At 45.0% G+C, this 27,793-nt stretch overlaps 2 protein-coding genes across 2 annotated transcripts; both read left to right on the forward strand.

The window, feature by feature from the left end:
* On the forward strand, positions 1 to 20,859 carry LOC124969418 (putative serine protease 46). The gene is made up of 5 exons (XM_047532369.1): positions 1 to 85; positions 3,752 to 3,929; positions 4,104 to 4,363; positions 5,108 to 5,271; positions 20,602 to 20,859. The coding sequence occupies exons 1-5, from the start codon at positions 1 to 3 to the stop codon at positions 20,857 to 20,859; spliced, it is 945 nt and encodes a 314-aa protein (XP_047388325.1).
* A 2,192-nt stretch (positions 20,860 to 23,051) lies between these two features.
* Positions 23,052 to 27,659, forward strand: Prss50 (serine protease 50). Its single transcript, XM_047530534.1, has 6 exons — positions 23,052 to 23,154; positions 23,240 to 23,434; positions 24,833 to 24,995; positions 25,977 to 26,257; positions 26,779 to 26,945; positions 27,351 to 27,659. Exons 1-6 carry the CDS (start codon positions 23,052 to 23,054, stop codon positions 27,585 to 27,587), a joined length of 1,146 nt encoding a protein of 381 aa, XP_047386490.1. The 3' UTR covers positions 27,588 to 27,659.
* The last annotated feature ends 134 nt before the right edge of the window (positions 27,660 to 27,793 follow it).

Consider the following 27,793-nt stretch of genomic DNA (forward strand, 5'->3'; position numbering starts at 1 on the left):
ATGGCATGTGGGCCGGGGAATCTTTGGGGCCATGTCAGACCTGCACTTCCCTCTGCCAGACTTGAGAATTCGCCCTATATGGAAGGTAGGGCTTCAGGGTGTAGACGGAGGCAGGAGGGGTCTCCCTTCATGGACACCTACATCAGCTGTCCTCATGCCTGAAGGGGCTCGCTAGGTCCATCCTCAGCGGACTGAGGGGATAGGTGTGGGCTGTGACCTCAAGGGGACCTGCACCAGCCATATGATTCGATGTTGGGCCAGTTCCTATTTTCAGGGTGACCATAAGCACATGAGGGAACAAAAATGGGGGAGGACACTAACATCCATGGAACAGATGAGCTTGTTTGGGAGGATCAGGACCTGTGATGATGGCAGTGTGCCAAGTAAGTGCCCACTCACTCTACATGGGCACTGGTGAGATGGTTCATCTTGGAGCACCCATGTCCTGGGGACACCATTCCACAGAAGGGAACAGAGACCTTTACAGCTTGAGAGTCGTGGAGCCAGGATTCAATACCAGGTTTCAGGTGACACCAGGATTGGACAAACTCTTTGGGAGTGAAACATTTGACCACAAGTGACAGAGGACCTCTGGGCTCTTATCCTCAGAGACTACCACTTTAGTCTGCTTGCTGACTTTATGGAGATGGAGGTCACAAGGTCAATACATGTCTTCAGTTGACCAGTGTGAGTGTGAGAAACCACATAGAGTCCTGTTTAAAAGTGTCTGGGCTCTGCCTCTGGACCTCCAAGAAGGGATGGAGGACAAGGTTTGTAATGGGATCTGTTTGAGCAATTGTCTGCTGGGTATGGACTGGCAGTGTTGTGCCTGGGACAAGCTTGATTTATGACATCTTACACCCCCAAGTAATCCATCATGGCTCCCCCCCAGATTTGTCTCCTGTACCTGGTGTTGACATCCACCTAGAGGACAAATCCTGTAAATTCTGTGTGAGGATTTGGGGACAGAGGTTGAGGTCAGCTCAATCCTGGACAGGAGTTCTAAGGAGTGCTGTTCTTTGAGACCTAAGAGCCTGCTGAGGGCAGGGAGCACTGAGGCAAAGGCCAGCCCTGCCACCTAGAGCTGTCACTGTGTAAGTGATGAAGTTCTTCCTGCAGAACTCTGGCTCTGTGGGGTCTTTATGAGAAAGGAAAGGGCAAGTTTCTGGAAGACCTCTCCTTCCTCCCGATGTGAAACAGTCTTGATTGGGGCAGGCTGTAATTGGAGACAAAAAGCTACAGTTGTAAACCACCACAGTGTAGGATAAGGACCAGAAACATGGCTCCTCCTATAGGAGACAGAAAATAGGACAGTAAGTGGAAAAGGGACATGGACAGAAATGGAGTAGCGAGCAGGTAAGATAAGACAGTACTCTGTGGAGTGGTCTTGGGGGCTCACGGAGTGCCTGTAGATCCCTATGGAAGGTTAAGGGTAAAAGCATTCAGTCATGGAAGTCAGTGGCAAGGGAACTGTCCATTTACCTTGGTAGCAGGAGCCTGGTGTACACAGTATGAAGGACCAAACATCAATGGTCTATGTATTAGTTAGCTTTGAGTTACTATAAGGAAATACCTGAGACAACCTACTTAAGTGAAGAGGTTTATTTAGCTTGCAGTTTTAGAAGTTCAAAGTTCAAGATCTGGCAGGGTGGGATGGGTAAGATTGCTTTGCCTTCTGGCAAAGGTGGTGGATGACTGTGTCCCAGGAATTGGTGCCCCAGGAGTGAGTGCTCACATCTCAAGCTAGGAAGCAGAGAGAGAGAGAGAGGAGAGAGCCAGGTGGGGGTCTAATAGTCTCGGTTGAGGGCACACCCCCAATGACCTAAGGACCTCCCACTAGGCCCCACCTCTTAAAGATTCACAGCACCTCCCATACTGCCACCCTGAGGACCAAGCCTTAACATATAGACCTTTGAAGGGACACTCAAATTACACCAAAGCATAGCAGTTTGTGATCCCCTGAGGGATTTCAGTGGGGCAGGACCTGGTAGATGTTTCCCCTAACCTGCACAGGTCACTTTTGTTATTAGCCTTGTCTGTTTATTGTTGACCCTTCTACCACTACCACCCACCTGGGACTCCCCCAGGTGAGGCCAACCAAGCCTCAGCAGAGGCTGCTGGATCCTGATATTCTGCTTACCCCTGCACACCACGTGGCCAGGGAAACAGACTTTCTGTAACCACAACAGTCTGTGAATGTGCAGCGTGTCTTGCTGTGCCTCTGTGAGATGTCCATGAGGGTGTGTAACAGTTTGTTGACCAGCCAGGACTTGACAGCAGCCTATATTTCTTTAATCTGGGTCTCCAACCCTTCTCCCCGACTTTTAAAAAAATTTTCACTTTATTTATTTTTTATGTGGTGCTGCTGAGGATTGAATCCAGGGCCTCACACATGTTGGGCAAGTGCTCTGTCACTGAGCTACAGCCCAGCCCCTCTCCCTTTCTTATCCTTTATGATGTTCAGTTATTAAAAAATGAGAATAGGAAAGACAGTAGAATGAATCAGACATAACTTTCCTATGTTCATATATGAATACACAACCAGCATAACTCCATATCAGGTACAACCACAAGAATGGGAAGTTATACTCCACATATGTATGATATGTCAAAATACACTCTACTGTCATGTAGACCTAAAAAAGAAGAAATAAAAAAAAAAATCAGTCCAGGCACGTCCTGTCTAAAATCTCAATCTCATTTCTCGTTCAGCACAGCCTCCTCTCCTCCCTCCCCTGCTCTCAGGGCCAGTGAGAAGCAAGAAGGGAATGGGCCAGTGCTATAGGCATGGTTGCTAATTCAAGGGAGATAACTGGACTGGATGATGAGGTGATGGAGAAAAAACAAACAGACACACAAATAGAGAAGAAGTAGGGGCTTGGTGGTTTAGCCAACCTCTGATGGAGGAAGAGTGACTACAAGCGAGCTCAACTTATATGTGTACTATATAAGTTTTATTATTAAAGAGTTTATTGTGGGAAAACTTCTTCAAAGCAAGTCAAGCCAAGATAATAAGTATGAGCAACCTGATTATGATTATCAACTAGCACCCATAACTTTCTACCCCCAAGCAGCGGGCATCTGAAACCAAGGTAAAGAACTGAATAGCTCTGTCGTTGGCAGAGAGCCTCCTATTGAACAAGGTGCCACCATAGCAACTGGGCTATCTCTAATGGCACCTTCACACCGACAGTCCTCCAGAGGGGCATCGCCTCCATCGCAGGACAGTTTCAAAACCCATAGTTCAGTCACCACTCCCGACAGGACAGCGTCTCTGTCCACTTTCTTGCATGGTCTCAGGGACCACACCTCCAGATTGTAGTCCAGGTCAAGGTGAGCTGGAGTTTTCAATACAACATTACTGTCTGCTTCTTTTTGGCTACAACTGACAGGCAACCCTGCCCACTGGCACCCCATCATGTGCCCGCTGACTGACAGCAGACCTCTCTGATGGGTCTTTTTTCCCCTTCACTCCCCGAGTCATTTGTTCACATGAGCTGTGCGCAGGTGTGAGTCCTGGGGTGATGACTCAAAAGAAGCCCTGGAAGGGTTATCTGGTCCCCATTGTTTGGGGGTTTTCTTTATAATGTGGAACACCTGCTGCCTTTTGGCCTTTGGTTGCCAGTTTTGAGGTGACGGGAAAGGCCCCTCCCCACACGTGCATATGGCAGTGGCTGCTTTTTTCACAGCCTTCTGCATCCAGGGGTGTGAGGGCTGCCCTTTGCTGCCCCCTCTCCACCTCTTTCCTTAGGGCCCTGGTTCCAGAACTGCGGTCAAACCAACATTTCCTGCAGGGTGGAGAAAGGAAAGCTGGTGGAGGTGGGCAAGTGGCCATGGCAAGTGAGCATCCTGTTCCTGGGAGTGTACATCTGCAGTGGCTCCCTCATCCACCAACAGTGGATCCTCACAGCTGCACACTGCCTGCAGAGGTCAGTTGTGGGAGCCACCCAGGTCCAGGATTTGGCCTTCTGTTCTGGGGAGCCCTGGTGAATCTGGGGATCTGGGATTAGGGGGTCTGGCTGAATGGCCTCGGGCTTAGCTTCTGTCTCTCCAACCATGCATGGTTTGGCTGTAGCCATCTGCCTCCTAACCCGGCCCTACAGATCTGAGGACCCCACACAGTACTCTGTGAAGGTAGGAGTCCAGCACCGCCCAGACAACACCACCCGGTTACTGATCTCTCGCATCGTGATCCATGAAAATTACAGCAATCTCTTGTCCCAGGACATCGCCCTCCTGAAGCTCAAAGATGCTGTCTTCTGGTCCCCCCTCGTCCAGCCCATCTGCCTACCTACTGTCCATTCTAAGCTGATCCTCGGCTCTCTGTGCTGGACCATTGGGTGGGGACGCCTACAGAATACAGGTGAGTACAGGTGAGAGAGAGGTCCCTAGATACACAACCCCAGCATGGGCTCATCTGTTCATTTCTTTATTTACCCAGTTACTGTCTGCTAACATTTCCTGAGCACCTACTATGTCATGTACTATCCTGACTCCTTGATACAAAGACATACACAGTATTCTAGTAAAAAAAAAGACAAGTGGCCTGCATGAACCTCGGTCCAAATCCAATGTCATTTCCTTACCCTGCAGCGTTGCAGGAAGTTAATTCTTGGCTGCAAATGGGGTTCTGTGTCTGCAGGTCTCTGGATCCTTGATCTCAGGAGGTCCTGAGTTCTTGAGAAGGTCTTTTTAGTTATAGGTGCCCTGGTTATCTTGAGATACCCATAATTCCCAGAGGTCTGACTCTCCCTTGGTGCTATCTGAAGTTGAGCATCTGGGAACCTTCATCGGGTCCTGCCTTTCAGGAGCATCTCACCTGAGCTTATCAGGTGGCCACAAGAGCAGAGTTCACCCTCACAGAAACTGAATTATTGAGGATGTCTCTCAGTGCCTGGTTGTCCTTCCAAGCCCCTAGAGAATCCTTTGCTTAATTTTCTTTATGAGTTGGGACCTTTTCAATAGTCAGGCTTGGAGTTGAGGCCTTTGTAAATTGCCAACCCAGGAAATGGCCTGCTTCTTACAGTAGTGAACACTGACAGTTCTGAGCTAGAAACATACCAAAAAGTTGAGGTGATGACAAGGCAAGATCTCTCTCTCTTCTCAGTGACCCCAAAGTCCCCCTATAGTCTTCAGGAGGTGGCTGTCAGGATCATACACAATAATATCTGCAATCAACAGTACCGGTTCATCCTTTCCAAGGACCAGAAGCAGTTCGTCAGGGATGACATGCTGTGTGCCGGCTCAGAATTGGGCTCAGACACTTGCCAGGTGTGGAATGTGTGGATGGGGCAGGGAGGCGGCTTTCTGGGGTCATGCCTTCCTTACCACCTGGCCCTGGGAGACTTAATAAAAACCTCCTTCCACTGAGCTTCAGTTTCCCAGTTCATAAATTGAGGCGCCCTGCCCACAAAGACAGCAACTGTGGTAGTACTTCTCGGGTCATTTTAATGCTTCTCAACATCAGCCACGTGCCCAGATCTGGGCCACGTGCTTACAGAGCTTGATTTGCATAAATGGCTTCATTTTGTAATCATGCTTCTGCGACTGGCCTCTTCTAATCACTAGTGTTTCGAGAGGTAGGCATCTTGTTCTATGTAGCCCTAAATCATTAATTAACAGCTTGACAATCGTCTGAACCTATTCATTTTATTTTTAAAGAGATTGGGGGAGTTTCCAGGGCTTTCATATCACAGACTTTCCCCATTTACAAGTCCAGAATTTCCCAACAAGATGCATCTTGCCATCTTGCATGGAAGGTGAGGGGTCATAGATTGGATTAACTTTCATCTTAATTCCGATTACCAAATTATTTTCCAAAGTGATTCTTTGGAAACAATAGGACATATAGTCTTTCAGCAGTGTTTGAGTTCCCTTGCTCCATATCTTTGCCAGTTTTGGGTATCATCAGACTCTAAAGTGTTTTCCTTTATGATGGATGAGAAATGGTACCCCTGTTGTGCATGTCCACAATTCCCAGTGCAATTGTGCACCTTTTCTGCATGTTCACTCTTCAGGATTCCTCTTCTAATAATTGCTTACCCATATACTTTTACCCGTTTCTTCTTGTCTTTTTAGCTTTTATATTGTGGATGCTAATTCTATATCCATGATGTATACAGCAAATACCTTCGGCCAGCTTTCCATTTATCTTTTCACTTTTAATGCTGTCCTTTGCTGAAAAGTCATTTAGATTCTGTTTTAGTAAAATACATCATATTTTCCTTTCTGGTTTATGCTTTTTGTGTCTTATTTAAGAAATCCTTTTCCTGAGGTGCACTCTATATTTTGTTCCTAAAAGGTTTGGAAATTTTGGTTTCCACATTTTGAATGCATGTGGCATTCATTTATGTGAATGGTGGAAGGTAGGGATCTATTTTCATTTATTTCCTCATGTGGACTATCAATTATCCAAGTGGTAATCTTTGAAAAAAAAAACTTTTTTCCTGCACTGACTGTAACCTCTCTCATATATCAATCTTTTACAGATCAGGGACTAACTTTGTGAATTTATCTACATAATTTACTTTTGGTCTTTCTTTCTTCCTTTCTAATACTAGTGTCTGAGGTTATAAATTTGCCTCTAAATATTGCTTTAGCTTTGTGCGATGAATCTTGATATCTAGCCTTTTTATGATTTCCATAATTTCCCAGTAGTCATAGAATTAGTTCTACCAACCATAGTGTCAGTTTTGTGGAACACACTGAAACTTCTTGGCTTATATTTTTGATGTTTATTTCATTATTTTCCATTTCTATTAACTTTTCTGCTTCCCTTGGGTGTTATTTAGTTTTCTTTGTATATCTTCTTGAACAGAATGGTTCATTTGTTCTGGTTTTGTATTTGATGTAATTATGATCATGAAATTGCCCTTAATTTGAACTTTGAGTTCATCTCTTAATTTTTGTACTGTGGTGATTCCATCATCTCTACTTTATTTTAAAATATATTTTATGATTTGGAAAGAAATGCATACATTTTGTTTTTTTAAAAAAGAAATACTGGGCTGGGGTTGTGGCTCAGTGGTAAAGCACGTGCCTAGCATGTGTCAGGCACTGAGTTTGATTCTCAGCAATGCATATAAATAAAGTTCATCAAAAACTAAAAAAAAAAAAATATATATATATATAAAGTTTAAAAAAAAAAAGAAACACCTAACTGTAAATTAGATTTTCCTGTAATCAAACTACCTTAAAAATTCCACTTAAAATTGCTAATTTTGTATCCCTAACACTACTCTCTGTACATAAATATCCTAAATAAGTCTTTTTTATGGTTTTGACTTTTAACAAAACATAAGTGTATAGTTTTATTCCCCTACTTTTAAATTTTCACTTAAAATATATCTTGGATTTCTTTCCATGTCTATGTGTTTAAATATATTCCAGTCTCCTTAATTACTGAACAATAATTCTCGTATATTGGCTACATCATAATCTACTTAACCATTCTCCTGTTGATAGACATTTGAGCTCATTTCAATTTTTTTCTTAACTGTCAGAGTAAATATCTTCATTCAGGTATCTTTTCACATTTGTTAGCAGAAATTTTTAGATTTATTAGTAGATCTTGACAAATAAGCTTCCCCAAAGATTTAATTCATTTGTATTCACACCAGCAGCAGATGAACGATAGTTCCCCACATCATCACTAGCATTCAGCATTGTATTTAGCTTTTTTCTGTTCAAGATCAAATCCAGCACCTTATTTATGCTGTTTTAGTCAACTTCTGTGTCCTTGTGACCAAAATACCTGACAAGAACAACTTAGAGGAGGGAGATTTTATTTGGGGCTCATGGTTTCAGAGGTCTCAATACATAGCTAGCCCACCTGATTGCTTTGGGACCAAGGTGAGGCAGCACATCATGGGGCAAGGGCCTGTGGAGGAAAGTTGCTCAGTCTGTGGTGGAGGCAGGAAGGAGAGGGAGAGAGAGGGAGAGGAAGGAAAGGACTACAGGAAGAGTAATCCTCTTGGGGCATGGCCCCCAGTGACCTACCTCCTCCAATCATGCCCCACCTGTTTATAGTTGTCCCTTAGTTCATTCAAACAAGGATGCACTGAGGCTGGGGATGTGACTCAGTGGTAGAGTACTTGCCCAGCAGGCTGTGGGTTCAATCCCTAGTACCACAAAAAAATCAAACAAGCTAGGATGAACTAAGGAGGTTATAGTTTTTATAATCCAATCATTTTGCCTCTGGATATTTCTGCATTAACAGAAGCTTTTGGCGGACACCTTATATCCAAACCATAACACATGCTAAGCAAGAGCTACACCTCAGTCCTATTTTAACTTCTGTTCTTTGGGTGGAGTAAAATTTTTATTTTGTTTTGGCATTAATTTTACAAAATTGAATCTGCTCTAGGCATGCATAGGAGCATGAGTGGACATGAAGGGTTGGATTCAGGTTTCGACAGGTCTTTCTCTGCTTACTCTCCTGTGGCTTTAACCTTGGCAGGTTCAGAAGACAAGGTTAGCAGAACTGGATGGGAGGAGGGGGGATGAAGTGGGGAAAGGAGAGCACGGTGCTTCCTTCTCCCTCCCTAAGCTTCTTTCGGGCCAAAGCCCCAGGTGGCAGTGGGCAAAAGTTTTACTTTACATCAAACCCAACATTGTGATTATTACATGGAAGTGGAGGTTCTGATTTCTGAATTGAGATATCACAGTTCTTATGATCACATTAATCCTAATCAGCAAACATTTCTGGCTCTGCCCACCCAGGATCAAAGAAAGAACTCTCCTAAATAAAATTTAAAGGGATAAAGGGAGTTCAAATAAAATAATCACTTTGTCCAATATACCATTTCACTTTTCCTTGCCCTTTTCCCCTGTTCTCATATTGAACTCCTTTTGTTTCTACTGGGTTATAAAAACTCTGGATATTGGGACTGGGGAGATATTTCAGTCAGTAGAGTGCTTGCCTTGCAAGCACAAGGCCCTGGGTTCAATCCCCAGCACTGCAAAAAGAAAAACCAAAAAACTCTGGATATTATATTTTATGATAATTAGCAGCAAAGGAGCAATGTTTTTCATCTTAATTTCAAGTGCTTCATAAACATTTATATTTTTGTGAGTATGTATATGTATGTACAGATAGAGAATATAAAACAAATATGGTAAAATAATGGCAATTAGTGAACCAGGGTAAAAATAGTATATTTGTGACTTTTCTGTAAATCTCATATTATTTCAAATTTAAAAGTTACCAAAAAGCTTTGGGTTATGGAAGTTTCAACCTTTGTAAAATGCTCTACAATATTTTACCCTTTCTGTTCAATGTGGGTTTTTCCCCATGCAATTATATAAATTTTTATTTTATATTTATCATTATTTCCTTTGATGAGTTTATTTTGTTCTGTGTTTAGAAATGTCTTTTGTACCTGAGTATAAAATTATTTTCTCATTATGTTTTAATTCATTTCTTTAAATACTTTAATTTTTATTTATCTGGAAGGTTGAGAGAAAGAATCCAGCTTTATTTTTCTTCAAATGGGTAGCCAGTTATTAAAACATCTTTCATTGAATATTAGTGTTTTTTAGGCAATGATTTAGAAATGCTCCCTTTATTATATTCTGAATTCACATCTCATTTTGGTTTATTTCTTTCCCTTATAGCCTCATCCCTACGCCACCACCAATTTTTAAAAATATTGTAGTAACATTATAATTCTTTTTGTTTGTGGTATGGCAGAGACTCCTTAATTATTCTTTATTTAAAGAATTTGCCTGGGGCTGGACGCCCTGATGCATGCCCGTAATCCCAGCGGCTTGGGAGGCTGAGACAGGAGGATCTCGAGTTCAAAGGCAGCCTCAGCAACTTAGGCTGTAAACAAGTCAGTGAGACCTTGTCTCTAAATAGAATACAAAAAAAGGGTTGAGGATGTGGCTTAGTGGTTAAGCATCCATCCCTGTTTCCAATCCCTGGTACTAAAAAAAAAAAAAAAAAAGGAATTTTTTCCTGTTTGTTCTAATTAAACAATCTTAGAATAACATCAAAAAGAAAATCACCTGGGAACTTTTTGTGTAACTTAATCGATTAATTGGGGGCAAACTGACTATTTTTTTCCCCATATGTCCCTAGAGCAAGAGTGTGTAGCTTTTTTCATATTCTTACTGCATGCTGCTTCTTATTTCTAGTTATTATATAGTATGCCCTTATTGTGAGCAATATGTTTTCTTTCATTGCATTTTGTTTACATTAATTTTTTTTGTGTGTATTTACTTGGTAATAAACAACCTTCCTGGATCTAGCTGATTTTCATTAATTTTGTAGGCCCAGAGACATATCTGCAAATAATGCTGAATTTGTCTCCTTTTTTTCAATGTGTATGCCTCTTCATTCTTTTTCTTGCCTAATCGCAATATCCAGAACTCTATTCCAGAACCGTGGTCTTCCAGGAGTCATTGTGTCATTTAATTTTAGGTAGGTCTCTTGCAAACCTACCTAAAGCATAAAGGTGGATGCTATTTTTTCAAAACACCTGAGGACTGTCCTTTAATCTATTTATCAAGAAGATTGTTTTATGGTTTTGTCCTCACCTTGAATTTGGGGTTGATTTTTCCCCCCCTTCAATTCACTTCTCTCCTTTAGTGGTTTAGAAGTTACACATGTATATTTCATTCTGCCACTGGTCACCTGCTGCGGTTTGGATATAGTCTGTGTTCCCCAAAGGTTCGTCATGTTAGTAACTTGGTTCCCAGGGTGGAACTACTGGGAAACAGTGAAAACTTTGGGAGGTGGGACCTGATGGCAGGATCTTAGGTCACTGGACACATTCTCTTGGAAGGTGGTTCTCATGCAACCACTTGAGTTCTTTAGGAGGTTGTTAGAAGAGGAGCAAACCGGCCCTGGTTTGAGAGATGATCACTTGCCTGACATAAACTTCCACCATTGCCATCTGCCGTGGACCCTGGGACCCTCCCCAGAACTAAGTCAATGCAGGCACCATGCTTTTGAACCTCTAGAACTGTGAGTTAAAAAAAAAAAAAAAAGCACATTTTCTTCACACTTAATCTGTGTCAACTATTTCATTGTAGTAACAAAAGTTCCTCTTTTCCTATTCGTATCCCTTTAATTTCTTTAGTCTGCTTAATTGCTCTGGCTAGAGTTTCGAGGACAAAGTTGAATAGAAGTGGTGAAAGAGCATGAAGGGGTGTTGTATTTTGTAAAACGCTTTTTCTGCATCAATGGATATAACTATATGATTCTTATCCTTAAGTCTATTGACATGATGGATTACATTTATTGATTTACGGATGTTAAACCATCCTTGCATTCCAGGGATGAACCTCACTTGATCGTGGTGCAAGATTTTCTTAATATGTTTTTGGATACTGTTTGCCAATATTTTGTTAAGGATCTTTGCATCTATATTCATCAAGGATATTGGTCTAAAATTTTCTTTCCTTGATGTGTCTTTTCTTGGTTTGGATATGAGGGTGATATTAGCTTCATAGAAAGAGGTTTGGTAGGGTACCCTCCTTTTCTATTTCCTGGAATACTTTGAGAAGTATTGGAATGAATTCTTCTTTGAAGGTCTTGTAGAACTTGACTGAGAATCTGTCTGGTCCTGGGCTTTTCTTGGATGGTAGGTTTTTAATGGCTTCTTCTATTTCATTGCTTGTCATTGATCTGTTTAAATTGTGTATGTCCTCCTGGTTCAGTTTGGGAGGAGCATATATTTCTAGAAATTTGTCAATGTCTTCGGTAGTTTCTATTTTGCTGGAATACAGATTTTCAAAGTAGCTTCTCATTATGTTCTGTATCTCAGGGGTGTCTGTCGTGATATTTCCTTTTTCATCACGAATTTTAGTAATTTGAGTTTTCTTTCTTCTTCTCTTTGTTAGTGTGGCTAAGGGTTTGTCTATTTTGTTTACTTTTTCAAATAACCAACTTTTTGTTTTGTCAATTTTTTGAATCGTTTGTTTCAATTTCATTGATTTCAGCTCTGATTTTAATGATTTCCTGTCTTCTATTACTTTTGCTGTTATTCTGTTCTTCTTTTTCTAGGGCTTTGAGCTGTAATGTTAGGTAATTTAGTTGTTGACTTTTCATTCTTTTCTGGAATGCGCTCCATGCAATGAATTTGCCTCTTAGTACCGCTTTCATAGTGTCCCAGAGATTTTGATATGTTGTATCGTCGTTCTCATTGACCTCTAAGAATTTTTTTATCTCCTCCCTGATGTTTTCTGTTATCCATGTTTCATTCAATAGCATATTATTTAGTCTCCAGGTGTTGGAGTAATTTCTGTTTTTTATTTTGTCATTGATTTCTACTCTCAGTCCATTATGATCTGATAGAACACAAGGCAGTATCTATTTTTTTGCATTTCCTAAGGGCTGCTTTGTGGCATAACATATGGTCTATTTTTGAGAAGGTTCCATGTGCTGCTGAGAAGAAAGTGAATCTGCTCATTGATGGATGGAATATTCTATATATGTCTATTAAGTCTAGGTTATTGATTGTGTTATTGAGTTCTATGGTTTCTTTGTTTGGTTTTTGTTTGGAAGATCTATCTAGTGGTGACAGCGGTGCGTTAAAGTCACCCAGAATTATTGTGTTGTGGTCTTTGTGATTCCTGAAATTGAGAAGGATTTGTTTGATGTATAGGGATGCACCATTGTTTGGGGCATAAATATTTACTATTGTTACGTCTTCCTGGTTTATGGTTCCCTTAAGCAGTATGAAATGTCCTTCTTTATCCCTTCTGACTAACTTTGGCTTGAAGTCCACTTTATCTGATATAAGGATGGAAACCCCCACTTTTTTACTGAGTCCATGTGTGTGGTAGGTTTTTTCTCATCCTTTCACCTTTAGTCTGTGGATGTCTTTTTCTATGAGATGAGTCTCTTGCAGGCAGCATATTGTTGGGTCTTTCTTTTGAATCCATTCTGCCAGTCTATGTCTTTTGATTGATGAGTTTAGGCCATTAATGTTCAGGGTTATTATTGAGATATGATTTGTATTCCCAGTCATTTGGCTTATTTTTGGTTTTTAAGTTGGCTTAGTTTCTCCTTTGAGTGGCTTTTCTCTAAGGTAGTTCCTCCCTTTGCTGACCTACATTGTTGTTTTTCATTTCCTCCTCATGGAATATTTTGTTGAGAACATTCTGTAGTGCAGGCTTTCTATTTGTAAATTCTTTTAACTTTTGTTTATCATGGAAGGATTTTATTTCATCTTCAAATCTGAAGGTTAGTTTTGCTGGGTATAGGATTCTTGGTTGGCAACCATGTTCTTTCAGAACTTGAAATATGTTGTTCCAGGTCCTTCTAGCTTTTAGAGTCTGGGTTGAGAAGTCAGCTGCTATCCATATTGGTCTTCCCCTATATGTAATCTGATGCTTTTCTCTCGTGGCCTTCAAAATCCTATCTTTATTTTGAATGTTAGGCATTTTCATTATAATGTGCCTTGGTGTGGACCTGTTGTGATTTTGTGCATTTGGTGTTCTGTAAGCCTCTTGTATTTGATTTTCCATTTATTCTTCAGGTTTGGGAAATTTTCTGATATTATTTCATTGAATAGGTTGTTCATTCCTTTGGTTTGTATCTCTGTGCCTTCCTCAATCCCAATCATTCTTAAATTTGGTCTTTTCATGATGTCCCATAGTTCTTGGAGATCCTGTTCATGATTTCTTACCATCTTCTCTGTTTGGGCAACTTTAATTTCAAGATTAAATATTTTGTCTTCATTGTCTGAGGTTCTGTCTTCCAAGTGGTCTAGTCTTTTGGTGATGCTTTCCATTGAGTTTTTTATTTGGTTTATTGTTTCCTTCATTTCAAGGATTTCCATTTGGTTTTTTTTTTTTTTTTTTTTTTTTTTTTTTTGAGAATCTCTATCTCTTTGTTGAAATGATCTTTTGCTTCCTGCAGTTGCTCTGTCAGCTTATTGGTATTATCATTCATTACCTGCATTTGCTCTCTTATTTCATTCTTTGCTTCACGAATCATCTTAATCATGTATAATGACATTTCTTCTACCATACTGTCACTGGATTCTATTAATATAGAATCTATGTTTGGATCATTTTCTTCCCTTGTTTTTTTCATGTTGTTCATGTATCTTCCCCTCTAGCAGTGCAGATCTGGGGTATTGCAGATTTCCCCCTATAGGCTTATAGTGGCCCTATAGGTTTCCAAAACCTTTTCTTTAAGGGGAGATCAATATTAGCAGTGCCCAGTTCAGACACTATGCAATCCTTGACCAAATAGCCCCTATGAGGACAATAACAAAATTGTCATAATAAACAGAATGAGTTCAAATATTATCTTCAGTAAAACAAACAGATTTGCAATAAGGTCTGCAGTTTCTAATGGAGGACAAAGAGGATGCAGAGGGATATAGAATGTGGCTGTTAATGGGATAAGAAAAGAATATACAGAAGTTCTAGATAATAGAAAGTGTGAGAGTATAATCAAAAGAAACTGGATGTTAGCAAAAAAGGGAGAAAGAGACTCTGAGGGAACAGGTAAACAAAAGGAAAAGAGAGCAAGAAAAGTAAAGAAATAAATCTTAAAATTTTTCAATAAGGAGAAAAAAGAAAATCTATAGTATAACAGTCATATAATAATGAAACCTCCCAGTGTTCAGTAGCCTGATGCATGAGACGTACCTGACAGTGAGCTTCAAGTCTCCAGCAGGCATCTCAGGATGGGATTTGCCCCACCTAAAGATCGGAGCTCTGGTTTCCAGGATTATCCAAGATGGCCGCTCTGGCTTCCAAATGTGTTGGCAAATGGGGAGCTGCAGCTCGGGGTGTGGATGTGGTCAGCTGGAGGTCCTGGAGGCAGGGTGTGGTTGGTCAGGCAGGGGTCCTGGAGGTCGTGTGTGTATGGTGTGGTTGTGGGATCCTGGAGGCTGGGTGCATTCAGTCAGTCTGGGGTCCCAGTGATAGGGTGCAGTCAGTTGGTCTGGGGTTCCTGGCGGCAGGGGGCAGTCAGTTGATGTGAGGGCCCCAGAGGTAGGGAGTGATCAGTCGGGCTGAGGGAGCCTGGAGACGGGGCTCAGTCAGTCCGGCCAGGGGTCCTACGGGGCCTGGCTGTTGTCTCAAAATGGCGGCAGCCAAGTGAAATCAAACCTGCAGGGACTATACCAATGAACTTCCAGGCTACAGCAGGGAGCTGGTGCTCCGCTGGTGGTCGGCAATCAGTTTACTGACTCTTGTTGAATGACTGGGAGGTGAACCTTGGGCAGCGGGTGATGGATAGGTGAAAGGCAGGCAATGGACAGGCGAGAGGCAGGCAAATGGCGGATGATAGGCGCCTGACAGTGAGCAATCTGCACTCAAAAAAGGTGTCGATATGCTGGCAGACTGCAGGTGATCACAGCAGACAAATGGGGTAAACAGCAGGGGATCAATAAGCAGCAAAAACTGCCTCACCGAGAAACAGATATCCTCTGCTTGAAACCGGAGTTAGGGAGCGACAAGGAACGCAGCCTCCCTCTAGTCCGCCATCTTGGATCCTATATACCCAGCACTTTTTATTTTGAGACAAGTTCTCACTAAGTTGTTTAGGACCTCTATAAGTTGTTGAGTTTGGCCTCAAAGTTGCAATTCTCCTGCCTCAGACTCCTAAGTTGCTGGAATTACAGTCTTGTGCTACCACACCTGGCTGGAATAAAGGTGTATATGTTAAGATATGCTATAAAAATAAGGTTTTAATAGTTGACAAAATGTCTGCATAAAGAAACAAATACATAAACACATTCTTGTTATATGAAGGCAATATTAAAGGTATTCTCAGAAGTCTCAGTGAAACAACAGTATAGGTTTCTAGCTTTAACTTAGCTAGTATTGCACTTGATACGACCATCTTAGGTTTCCTGACACCCTAGAAAGCCTAATAGCTGGGTTTAATTTACTATCTCCAATAGACACTGTGTGCTGGACCCTGGGATAATGTCAGGTCTAGGAAAAGTACTGGCCTCAGCAAACAAGCCGTCCTGGGTAGCACAATCCACCAATCCATGCCAAATGATCTACATAACCTTTTCTTTCTTCCTCCAGTGGGACTAGCTCCACTTTGAGGTAGGTAAAGGAAATAATTATTCCCTTTTTTGAGTTAAAGAATCAGGGCTACATGTGCTTCACTTAAAAAATATTTGCCCATGTTCTGAAACAATTGAAATAAAATAAATTATCTCCTTGGACAGTGGATAGAAGTTGCTTGTGAAACTGCATAGACCCAGCACCTTGGGAGGCTGAGGCAGGAGGGTCTCAAGTTCAATGCCAACCTGGACAACTAAGCGTCACTGTGTAATGAAAAGGAATAGAGGTAGAGCTCAGTAGTACAGCATTTGCCTGGCATGTACAAGGCCCTGGGTTCTAGCACTAGTGCAGCAACAATTGAAAAGAAAACAGACGCACAGATATGTTTTCCTTTGAGGAGTAATTCTTGGGTGATATTTTAAGTTGTTTTGCATGTAGTTATTGAGTTAGTCAGATTATTGCTTTCAATTAGCTTAAATGAAATTATTCATTTCATCCTGAATTTAAATTCACAAAGAGGAAGTTGTGAACTAGAGATTCTGAGCAAGTGTATTTCCCCTAGCTGTGTTTCTAGTCTATTCTACTCAAACCACAAAGCATTCTCATTTCCTTCTCATTGTTCTCTTTCGTTGTTTTGTTAAGATGTACATGGCACATGTTGTTGTTTTAAGAATAAACCATTGACTTCATTTCCCAAGTCAATGATTTTTCTAGACTTTCTGTGGTCTCTAATCCATCTTAATTGCTTCCTTTTCAAATATCTTGAGCTGAATGTGCAGTGATAAATACTTGTTGATAATAAACAGTTTTTTAATTATCTCTTATCTGATGTTAAAAAATATTTTAGGGGAGCCAGGAGCCATTGGTGCACGCCTGTAATCCCAGTGGTTTGGGAGTTGGAGGCAGGAGGATCGAGAGTTCAAAGCCAGCCTCAGCAAAAGCGGGGCACTAATCAATTCAGTGAGACTCTGTCTCCAAATAAAATACAAAATAGGACTGGGGATGTGGCTCAGTGGAGGGCCCCTGAGTTCAATCCTCATTACCCACCAAAAATTTTTTTACGAGAGGGAGGAAGAGAGAAGAAAGAGAAAGGGAATGAAATAAAATTCCAGCCAAAAGAAACCCAAATACTATGCATAAATATAATACGCTAATTAAAAAAAATATATATTTTAGACAAGAACTAAACTTTGTCCACTTGAGGTTCATGTCCCATGGGCTTTGCAATATGCAGTGTTCTTACGTTTCAACATTCTAATTATAGATTTTAATTCTGTTGGTAATTTAACATTTTGAAACTTATTTTCCTCTGATGGAGATGTTCCTATTTTGTAACTGAGTTCTGGTTTTATTTCGCTGTGGTAAGAGGTTCTCCACATATGATGCCTGCCTGTCCGTCTGTCTCTCTTCTATTCTCTCTGTGCTTTGCTTTTTTGGGGGGCCCCTAGGATCCCGGGGATCATATCATCAGGCAAGGGCCCCCATACTGTAGTTGTGGGCTTGATGATTACAGGCTTGATTTTCTCCTTCAACTTCTCAGAAGTCATCTCTCTACCCAGATCTATTTAACACGTGTTCTTATAGGCATCTGCAGCTTTGAACAATACTGTTGCTAAATACCATTTGCATAAATGATATCGTGCTACATATCACCTCTTATAATTTATTGAGGAATCTCAAGTTGTTAGGATATTTACATTTAAATGGTTTCTTTTTTTTTTTTTGCAGGACTGGGAATTGAACCCAGGGCCTCATGTTTTCGAGGCAAGCACTCTACAAACTGAGCTATAATCCCAGCCTTTAAATGGTTTTATTCTTTGAAATCATCACCCTGCCCCCCACCACATGCCTGATGTCAGTCAAATCTTCCTTCCTCACCCAAACATCATTTTGAGCAGAGTTCATAATTTTTAGTCACTCTCAGCTACTAAACACCTGTCCTATTAAAAGTTCTACTTGATTAAAGAATTGATTTCTTGAAACCTCACTTTATGCACCCCCAGCTGCTTCCTCTGATGTGGACCCTCCTTCACCCAGAGGCCAGGGAGATGTATTTCCTGGCCTCTCCCTCCTGTGACTCTCTTTTCTGCTTGACATTTTCACCAGTTCCTCAGTATGCTAAAAACTGACCTCTAATTGGTGGAGAGTAAACACCCCATCTATTTTCTATAATATTTGGTGTCCTTCACCAAAGATAGCTTTTTTTTTTTCTTTATTCCTTTATTTTGCTTATTTATTTTAAAATTATGTGAGGATCGAACCCAGGGCCTCACACATGCTGGGCAAGCTCTCTAACCACTGAGCCACGACTTCAGCCCAAAAGCTTTCATTCTGACATAATTGAGCAGAACAATTTCCCCCTCTTTAGGTTTGTGGGTTTTAAAACTTATTTTTTTTAAAAATATGTATCTATCTACATTTATGTATATATACATATTTTGTGCCTTTCTTGCACCCAATATATGTATATGTGATTCACCTCAAGACAAGGCCCCATATAGTTTTTGTTTTTTGGATACTGGGATTGAAGCCAGGAGCACTTTACCACGGAGCCACATCACCAGCCCTTTTATTTTTTATCTTGGGACAGGATCTCGCTAGGCTGCTGAGGGCCTGTATAAGTTACCAAGGCCGGCCTCAAATTTTCGATCTTTCTGCCTCAGTCTCCTGAATCTCTGGGAGGACAGGCCTGCACCACTGTGCCTGGTTTCATGTTTTTAGTCAGGTGTATCTATTTTATTTTTCACATTTAGAGTTTTGATTTCTCTGGGGTATGTTTTGTAGGATCCAGCATTGTTTTTCTTCTCCATCTGGTGAGCCATTTTCTCCACCATCTACTGCAGAGTCCTCCTTTCCCAGTAGACCTGATACCTTCTGTAACGCATGTTTGGTCCCCTCATGCATACGCATCGGGTCATGGGCTCTCCATTGCCCCATAGGTCTATTTTTATGTTTACATGTTTCTATAATGTTTATAATTATAAATTATTAATTTGAACTATAGTTGTATGGTTGATGAAAGCTGCCCCCAACCTGACTCCCCAATTTTCTCCTCTTTCTCAAAACTGTCATATAATTTATGGACTATTATCCTTCAATATCATTTCAGAATCAGATTGTCAAGTTCCTGAAAAATTCCTGCTCTTATTTCAATTGAAATTAGAGATTAATATAAGAATCGACACATCATTTTTAATTGGTGTTACTCTATATTGAATATAAACAAAATAATATTTCTAAAATATATGTGAAGAATAAAGAATAAAACAACCAGCATCCATTCATCTACCAAGCCTAAGAAACAGCACCTTACAGATGAAAGAATCTTCCATGTGGTAGTTCCCAGGGACTCAACAAGAAGGGTCCTACAGACTGGCAAGTGCTCATGGAGCCTCAGCTTCCTTGAGTACTATGCAGTATTTGAAGGAGCCAGGATGTTCTTTAGGTTGTTACTTGAGAGATGACTTGAAGAGTAGGTTCCTCGAGACAATCTGTTTGTTTCTGCCAGGTACCTGGGGGAATGACCAACCTAGAACTACTTTTGGTGACATCCACTCTCAGCTAGGTTTTTTGAATCATCCAGATAGTGTGAACTCCTGGTGCTATGTTCACCCAAGGGGTGCATTTCCAGTTCATCCTTCCTCTGAGGCTATGGTCCTTTGTGGAGCGTGGCTTTTTGCAAGCGCTCTCCTCCCATGTACCCCTCCTGGGGCAGGCTCTCTTTTATGCCTTTCCTGCACCCAAGGACAAGGCTATAAAACTGAAGTGCAGCCTCACTGGGTTTGGGGCAAAAGCCGGCCTTTGGGCTCTACTGACCTCTCTGAGCTCCAGCCCTCACTTAGTTTTTGGGCTCTGAAGAGTCTTCACTTTCTTGTCACTTCATTCATGTATTACAAATGATAATTTAAAAAATCTCACTGTTTTAGTTACATCCAGCAGGAAAGTTCATTAGGTATCTTGCCCTTCATACTACAAGAAGCCAGATTCTGAGTTGACAATTTTTTACATTCATTTGTCTCATCTGTGAAGAGTGGCATATCTGTGCACTAATGCACGTCTTCTTTTGTGGTGTTAGGCATATCTTTACTATTTTTTCCTTAAGTGTCTCATGTAGTCTTCTTTAGACTATGTTCAGTAAATCTTGGTTTGCATTACATTAAAAAATGAGCTGTTTTTTCCCACATTATAGAAGTACGTAAAGAAAGTTTTAAAAAAATCCTAGGAAACCCACCATTACCAGTAATTACAGGTCTTATCTTTTGACATATGTACTTGTAACAGTCTTCTTACCTATGCACCCATTTTTGCACAAAAAGAGGGGAGCTGGTTTACATTTCAAAGAGCTCACTCTGTGAGCAGGATTGTAGGAAAGAAGGTCAATGAGGACAGTTTGGGAATCCACCAGGGTTGAAGGGGAAGCTACTGGTAGTAATGGTCAGAGAGTTAGCAGGGTCATGCTAAAGGACAATGGAGAGGCCAGTGCAGAGCTCCTGTGTCCTAGAGCAGGTTCATAGCCAAGTTTCATCTTGGGGGGACAGCACAAGCCTACTCCAGTTCATGCTGCTCAGGGGGCCTCCTGCTGCCATCTCAGGCCTCTTTTCCTTTGCTCTGCAGGAGAACTCCGGCGGCTCCCTTGCCTGCCAAATAAACAACACCTGGATCCAGATGGGGGTGGTGAGCTGGAGCTATCGATGTGGTGGGCACCAACGCTACCCGGGCATCTACACCAGCACCTCCCACTTCACCCGCTGGATCAAGAAGCAGATCGCTGACCTGAGGTTCAGCAACAGGGGTGGCACGACCCCCCTGAGCTGGCCCTTCCTCACTGGCTGCATTCTGCTGATCTCCTTGGGCTCCCTGTGGCTCCTGTGAGTTGTATTTCCAGGACAATGACTCCGGAAGTTGCTCTCCCTCCTCTCTACTCTGCCCTCAGGAAGAGGTGGAGACCAAAAGTTGCACAAGACATCATAGTTGAGTGACTTTTGGGGAGAGCCCTAGATCCACTATTTCTTTAAAGCTGTTCAATGAAGATGTTCTTGAAGTTCGAGTCACTGAGTCAGCCTCTTCTTGCCTTTGACCAGAGTCCTCCAGAAACTGCCTCACCTGTAGCAGGCCTGGTTTTCCTCCATCAAGCTGTGCCTTTCCTGATAGCTGCACCCCATGTCTGTCTTGGGCTGACTGTGTGACTTTGGCAGGTTGTTCCCTTCTTTGGGCTGCAGCTTCCTCCTCTGTCAAATAGGGGCCACAGCCCCTGCTTAGTCTCCCCGGCACTCCAGCACCCCCATCCTCAGGCCCTCCTCCGGGTCAATGAGAAGCATTTTCCCTTGGGCCTTCCTGCGAGGGCTGGCTTCTTCCCCAGAAATGGTAGCCAGATCACAGACCTGTGCTTGTGGACCCTGCTCTGGAACCCAGGGCCTCTCCCAACCCCATATGTATGCCTACAGGTCGGCAGGACCTGACCAGGGACTCCCTCCCTGGCAGGGTGGGTAATGTGGGGACAGAAGAGTACCTGGTAGGATGAATGTGTGAGGTGACTGTATGGGCTCCTGAGTTGCTTCAGCAACCTCCATCAGACTCCAGAGAGCAGAAACTGGCTCAAACCAGCCAGCAGAAGAGGAGAGAGCCCTGTGCCCTTTGAGGTAGCAAGAGGCCCTCAAACCTTGCCAGCTTCACATGCAGAACAGCCAGCCGCCAACCACCTTTCTCCTCAGGGAACCAGAGGGCATTTGCTGTCTTTTCAGAATGAAATGTCACGAGATGGAGTCCAAGGAGGACTCTAGAAGGGAAGAGGGGACCTCAACTCAGCCCTGACAGGTTCTTGACTTACACCATAGAAAGGAATTTCAGGACATGTTAATAGAGGCGCAACCAAAGATGTACTTAGTAAAGCAAGCCAGATAGAGCAGGATACGCACTCAGAGGTTGGAGTGTGGGTGCTCAAGAGGGAGATGTGCCTTTGGGTTCTTTTAAAGGAAACTGCAAATAGCATGAGAGGCACATGGGGTGGCATGTGCCTAGTAAGCTTGATTCTTTCAATTGTGGAGCACAGAGTGGGTCATGGTTATCTGGTTCTCAGAATCTTAAGACTCACGTTGTCTAGTTAATAGTGCTTGGACTGTACCCATATCTTGGACCTTTAACATTTTCTCTCTCTAGGCTTGTTTTAATTGGTCTAAAAATACATTTCTGTAAACTAACAGGACTTACAGCAGTCTAAGATTTATTGAACTTTTTAAGAATTCAAGCCTGGAGGAAAACTGGCCTGGGAAGTGAGGATGGGTGTAGCTTTTAGATTTAAAGCTACAGTCTCTCCTTTCCTTTCTACCTATCCTCAGGTCTTTTGCCCCTACTCAGGAGCACTGCATGGCCTGCTCAAGTGCCTCCCATGTCTGCAGGCCCTGACAAACCTTCGAAAGTCCTGGTTTGATTCAGCTTTCACCTTGTCTTCTGTTAGTCTGGAATTTCCCAATAGCTTTGACTCAAAGTTTCTCTAGGACCCCCAGAACTATGTAAATGTATTACCCATCCAGGACACTGAACCACCAAACCTTGACCAGATTCTAACAAAATGACGTGCTCCCACAGTGGTCTGATGATCAACTTCGCTCTTTTTCTGTGGAAGGACACTTCACTTGGGACACTTTCCTCCACAGGTGAATTTGTGAAGTAGGAGCCCTCCAGAAGAGATAAGAGTTGCTAAAAATGATGCACTTAAAAAGTCACTATTTAAAACATGTTGATCTGCTCAATCATGGTGCCCCAGGGCAAAGACCCCCTGCAGTTACCAGGTTGGAGGGAAGGTGGGCGTTCAGGAGCTCCTGGATGTCACCCCGAGGATGTGCGTACCATCTCAACTGGCACTAAGGTCAGGTGGAGCGACTCTCTAGGTCACCGACTGGCCTCGCGCTGCGAGGGAGGCAGGCGAGGGTCCGAGGAGCACGGAGGTGAAGCCTGGGAGCCAGGGCGGGGATCCCTGGGGGGCGCCGCGGGCCGGGCTGGTGTCTGCCGAGCCGACTGGGGGCGCCGTCGCCGGAGGAGCCCGTGGAGCGTCGCTGCCGTCCGGGATGCAGCCCTGGTGTTGGACGCCAGCCGGCTGGCAGGAACCCCGGGACCTCCGCGCGCTGCTCCTGGTCCTGCTGCTGCAGCTGCTGTCGCCGCAGCGGGCGGGTGAGGGAGCCGCGCCCTTCCCTGGCTCGCCGGCCGCCCCACCGCCCCGCCGCCCCGCCATCTCTCATCCGTTCTTTCCCCGCAGGCTGCTCACTTGCAGACGAGCCACCAGGGGCGCCACTCCCCACTGCCTCGGCCGAAAAAGGCCCCACCAATGCCCCCAGCACCTCCAAGCCCCCCAGCACCTCCAAGCCCACAGACGGGACTCACCATTCATCGCAGGGCCCGACCACCCGGTCGGCGACCGCTTCCAGCACCACACCCCAGGTGCTGCCGCCAAGTGAGTAGTGTGCGCCCCCGCTGGGCAAGGAGGGTGTCTGAGAAACCTTAGCACCTTTGACCCACAGAAGGGCAGAAGGGACAGGGGAGGAAGAGACCGGGAGGAGTGGGGCAGAAGAGACCTCCTGCAAGGGTTTGTTGAGCAAGTACTGTGGCCGCGCCTTTGGTCCTGTCCTCACAGGTCCCCCACGCTGGTGCTGTGGGACAAGACAGGCAGCTCAGGCTTCATGCCCCGAGTTGGCTGTGGGCGGGTACCTACCCTTGCTCTAAGCCCTGTCTCAGCCTGCCTTTGACTTGATCTCCCAGCCTGGACCTCAGAGGCCTCCAGCGCAGCTTGGGGTGGGGGACTGTGAGCCTTCCTGTGCAGTCCCAGGACACACGTGTCAATGTTCCTCTGAGCCGAGGTCTTTAGCTGAGAACAATGTGTGAAATACTTACACTGGGACTCAGGGCATTCCCTTCAATCACTTAGAAAGTCTTCCCAAAGGACACAGTACTCTGCACAGTGCATGCCCACAGTCACTTTCCTCTGTTATCCTTTGGGAATGCTGCTCAGGAATGTAGCTCAGCAGAGCAGCCTTGACTAGCATGGGCAAAGCCCTGGGTTCCATCCCCAGCCCTGCAAATAAATTGTAAATAAATAAAAATGCTGCTCATGGCATTGATTTCACAATTCACTGATCTATTTGGAAAACACCTAGGAGCGGGACTCCTGAGATGTTGGGTATGTTCATTTCAATCTAAAACAAAATGACTTTTCCAAAGTGCCTGCAGCAGTTGGCTCTCCCACCAGCAGTGGGGGAGCATTTTGGGGAAATTACCCTCAGGGACACTTAGCATCACAAGACGTCTATTTTTTCACCAGGCGCATGTGCAGAGCAGAGTCTCGTTGTGCCTTAAGTCTGCATTTCCCTGGGCTCAAGAGGCCACTCGTATGGCTTCTGCGATCATTTACCCCTGGACTGTCCTCCTCAGGGTGTGCCTGTTCATGCACACTGCCCATTTTTCTCTTGGGTCACCCACCTTTTTTTCATTGAACCACAGCAGGAGGTCCTCAGAGAAGGGAGGGAACTCACCTTGTCCAAAGTGAGGGACAAAGTAGGACAGTGAAGGCGGAGTCAGATAGAGACACAGACAAGTTTGTGAAGGGTTTGCCTGGGACTGAGGGGGACAACAGGCTGTTTGGCGGGGTACTCCAAGGCCCTGGCTATGGGACTAGGAAGAGGGGTAACTGGGCAGTGCTGAGGCTGGAGACCCAGTCCCTCATGGCCAGCATTATTCTGTGGTGAAAGTGAAAAGGGGAACAGCCAGTCGGTGCCTGGGGAGATAGCCGGGAGGGCCGGTGCATGGGCTGTGGCTGGGAAGGCCATTCCTCATCAAGCTCTCTCCTTCTCCTCAGTCTGTGGCTTCTCCTATGAACAGGACCCCACTCTTAGGGACCCAGAAGCCATGACTCAGCGGTGGCCATGGATGGTCAGTGTGCGGGCTGATGGCATACATGTCTGTGCGGGCACCCTCATTGCCTCCCGATGGGTCCTGGCTGTGGCCCACTGCTTAACTCAGTGAGTTGGGGCCCAGGCGGGTGGGTGGAGAGGCACTGAGTGCTGGGGACCTGGTCACCTGCCTAGCTGGTTTCTTAGTGGGAGCAGTGTTCTCTGTGGAACCCACAGTTCCAGCCTCAGCCTCACTCACCCTGGCTCCAATCAAGTGAGATCTGAGTTCTGTAGATTCTTTTCTGGGGGCCAGTCTTTGGAGTGCCCCCTCACCTGGGCCCTTATTCCTGTGCATTCATTCCACAGGAGATGGAGGCTCAGGGGCCATTTTTCTGGCTTCCCACTCCCCTCCACAGGAAGAAGGTCCTAGGTCTTTCACTCCCCCTCACTCTTAACTCCCACTTGTTCATTCCTCCCTTCCTTCAATCAGTGGTTTTGGACCCTCTTTTGAGCCAGGCATGGCCTGGGCACTGGAGGCAGAGAGGGGATGACTCATTCCCCCTGGTTAGTGGGGAGATGGGCAAGAAGATAGATGCTCGCAGGGGAGTATGGTTGGAATGGAGACAAAAGACTGTGTATGCTGGGGTCCTGGGGCCAGGGCAGCAGCCCGGGGAACGTCTGTGCTGACCGTGAGGACTGACCAATACACGTGCTCCAGGCCTCAGGGCCATCATAGGACTCCAAGGGGTGTGCCAGAGAAGGCAACCTGGAGCAGGCCATGTCGATTACACAGGGTCTCTGTCACCTGCCAGAGTACAGTATAGGGTATTGTCAAGAATCCAGAGTTTGGAAACAGAGAAAACTGGGTTCACATGCCAGCTCTACCATTTCCAGGTTGGGCAGCCGTGATCAGGTCACTGGGCTTCTCTGAGCCTGTTTTCCTTCCATGGGCCCTGCTCACATCCATTGTAAGGAGTGGTCTCAGGGGGCTCAAAGCAAGGGTGCAGCCTGCCTGGACTTGCTCAGAAGGCAAGCGTGGGAGAGAAGGCGGGGCTGGAGGCTGGGGCTGGCACCTGGAGCTGATGGCAGGCTCCGTCATGGCTCTTGTAGGCATGTTAACTATACCGTGATGGTGGGGAGTCCTTGGATTGACCGGGTGACACCCAGTAGCTCCAACATCCTGGTGCTCCAGGTCATCTTGAACAGAAGGTTCCGGCCCCAGCGGTACTGGTCCTGGACTGGCCGGGCCAACAACATAGGCCTCCTCAAGCTCCAGAAGAGGCTCAAGTACAACAAGTATGTCAGGCCCATCTGCCTGCCTGGCCTGGACTACGTGCTGGAGGACAATTCCATCTGCACCGTGACGGGCTGGGGCTATCCCAAGGTTAACGGTGAGTCGGCTCCCAGGACCATGGTGGGGTGTGAGAGAGGACCTGGCTGTAGACCACAGATGAATATTTCTGGGGTACCTTCTCTGAGGAGCCCACTGCCCCAGGGACTTTCCTTTGGGTTCTCATTTCTGATGTTCCCTTCCCCTTTGAGAGTCCAGGCAGTGAATGTGTCACCACCACTTGGGCCTCTGTGGACCCTGATTGCCTTTGAGCCCTCAGGCCCAGTCCTTTTCTATCTAAGAAAGTAAACAGAACTTTCTTGGTGGACTTGGTGGGCTGGACTCTGCTGGAAGCAAGGCCAGATTATGGGGGCAGCCTGCGCCAGGGTCTCTGTCTAGTTACTTGTGGGAAGTGCTAGCTAGAGGGGCAGCTGGGCTGTGCCCAGGGGAATCTGTGTCTGCTGTGTGGCACACAGGAGAGACCGGGGGGCAGGGAAGGGAAGGGGCAGAGAGGATGGAGACAGAGCCGGTTGTAGTGGGCAGCTGCAAAGAAACCCAGCCTGAAAGGGGCCTGTCCCGCAGGTGTGTGGCCCCAGTTCCAGACAATTCAGGAGAAGGAAGTTGTCATCCTGAACAGCAAGGAGTGCGATGACTTCTACCACAGGTTCTCCGGAATCACCTCTCTGGTTCAAATCATCAACTCCCAGATGATCTGTGTCAAGGATGGTGGCAGAGAGCAGTTCTGCTATGTGAGCACCTCTGCCCCTTGCTCACCCTCCCCAGGGGCACTGGCGGGAGGCTTGGGGTGGGGGTGGGACCTGAGAGGAGAGGGGAGGGGAAGGGTGAGCAGGGGCAAGGGAAGGAGCATGGGAAGATGGTAGGGGGAGGGGGATGGAGGACAAGGTGGAGGATGGGGATGGAGGACCTGTTTGAAAGGGGGTGAAGATGAGAGAAGGGTGGGGTAGTGGGGAGGAGGGGAGCAGGTGTGTAAGAGGTGAGGGTTGAAGCCCTTTGAGGAGGGTCTCCTGAGTCTGGAGCATCTCTCAACTGTGTTGGCCCTGGGGGGCTGAGGGAAGGACCTGGGGTGAGGGACCCTGAGCTGGGTCATGTCTCCCTGACTCTTTTTTGCTTCCCCCTTCCACTCCTCCCTGCAGGAGGAAACTGGTGAACCCTTGGTGTGCTCTTTGGAGGGCACGTGGTACCTGGTGGGAATGATGAGCTGGGGGGCAGGCTGCAAGAAGAGCGAGGCCCCACCCATCTTCCTGAAAGTCTCCGCCTACCAGACCTGGATTTGGGACAACCTCATTGGGAAGTCCCTGGCCCTGCCTGCCCCATCCAGAGCCCTGCTGCTGGCTCTGCCGCTGCCCCTCAGCCTCCTTGCCACTCTGTGACACTGTGTGCCTCCCCTGGGTGCACCCCCTGCCCAGGCCCTTTCCTCCCCCACTCTCAGTCCCCAAGGCAGAGCAGAGACAGGTGCTCTATTAAACGCTTTTCCACGTCTCCATCTTTCCTGGCTTCCAAGGCCCTTACCTTGCGTCTGTTCTAGTGGAAGACAGGTGTACCTGATGGGCGTGGGGTTGAAGACTCTGGGCAATTT

This window comes from Sciurus carolinensis, chromosome 17, assembly GCF_902686445.1.
Source record: "Sciurus carolinensis chromosome 17, mSciCar1.2, whole genome shotgun sequence".
NCBI classification, from domain to species: Eukaryota; Metazoa; Chordata; class Mammalia; order Rodentia; family Sciuridae; genus Sciurus; species Sciurus carolinensis.

What these genes read in the sequence shown, in the direction of transcription:
- LOC124969418 (XM_047532369.1), top strand. Translation starts at nt 1, where the DNA reads ATGGCATGTGGGCCGGGGAATCTTTGGGGCCATGTCAGACCTGCACTT. An exon ending in GCTGCACACTGCCTGCAGAG is followed by an intron (nt 3,930 to 4,103) that starts GTCAGTTGTGGG and finishes CCGGCCCTACAG; the next exon opens with ATCTGAGGACCCCACACAGT. An exon ending in TGGGCTCAGACACTTGCCAG is followed by an intron (nt 5,272 to 20,601) that starts GTGTGGAATGTG and finishes TTTGCTCTGCAG; the next exon opens with GAGAACTCCGGCGGCTCCCT.
- Prss50 (XM_047530534.1), top strand. Translation starts at nt 23,052, where the DNA reads ATGCAGCCCTGGTGTTGGACGCCAGCCGGCTGGCAGGAACCCCGGGAC. An exon ending in GCTGTCGCCGCAGCGGGCGG is followed by an intron (nt 23,155 to 23,239) that starts GTGAGGGAGCCG and finishes CTTTCCCCGCAG; the next exon opens with GCTGCTCACTTGCAGACGAG. An exon ending in GTGGCCCACTGCTTAACTCA is followed by an intron (nt 24,996 to 25,976) that starts GTGAGTTGGGGC and finishes TGGCTCTTGTAG; the next exon opens with GCATGTTAACTATACCGTGA.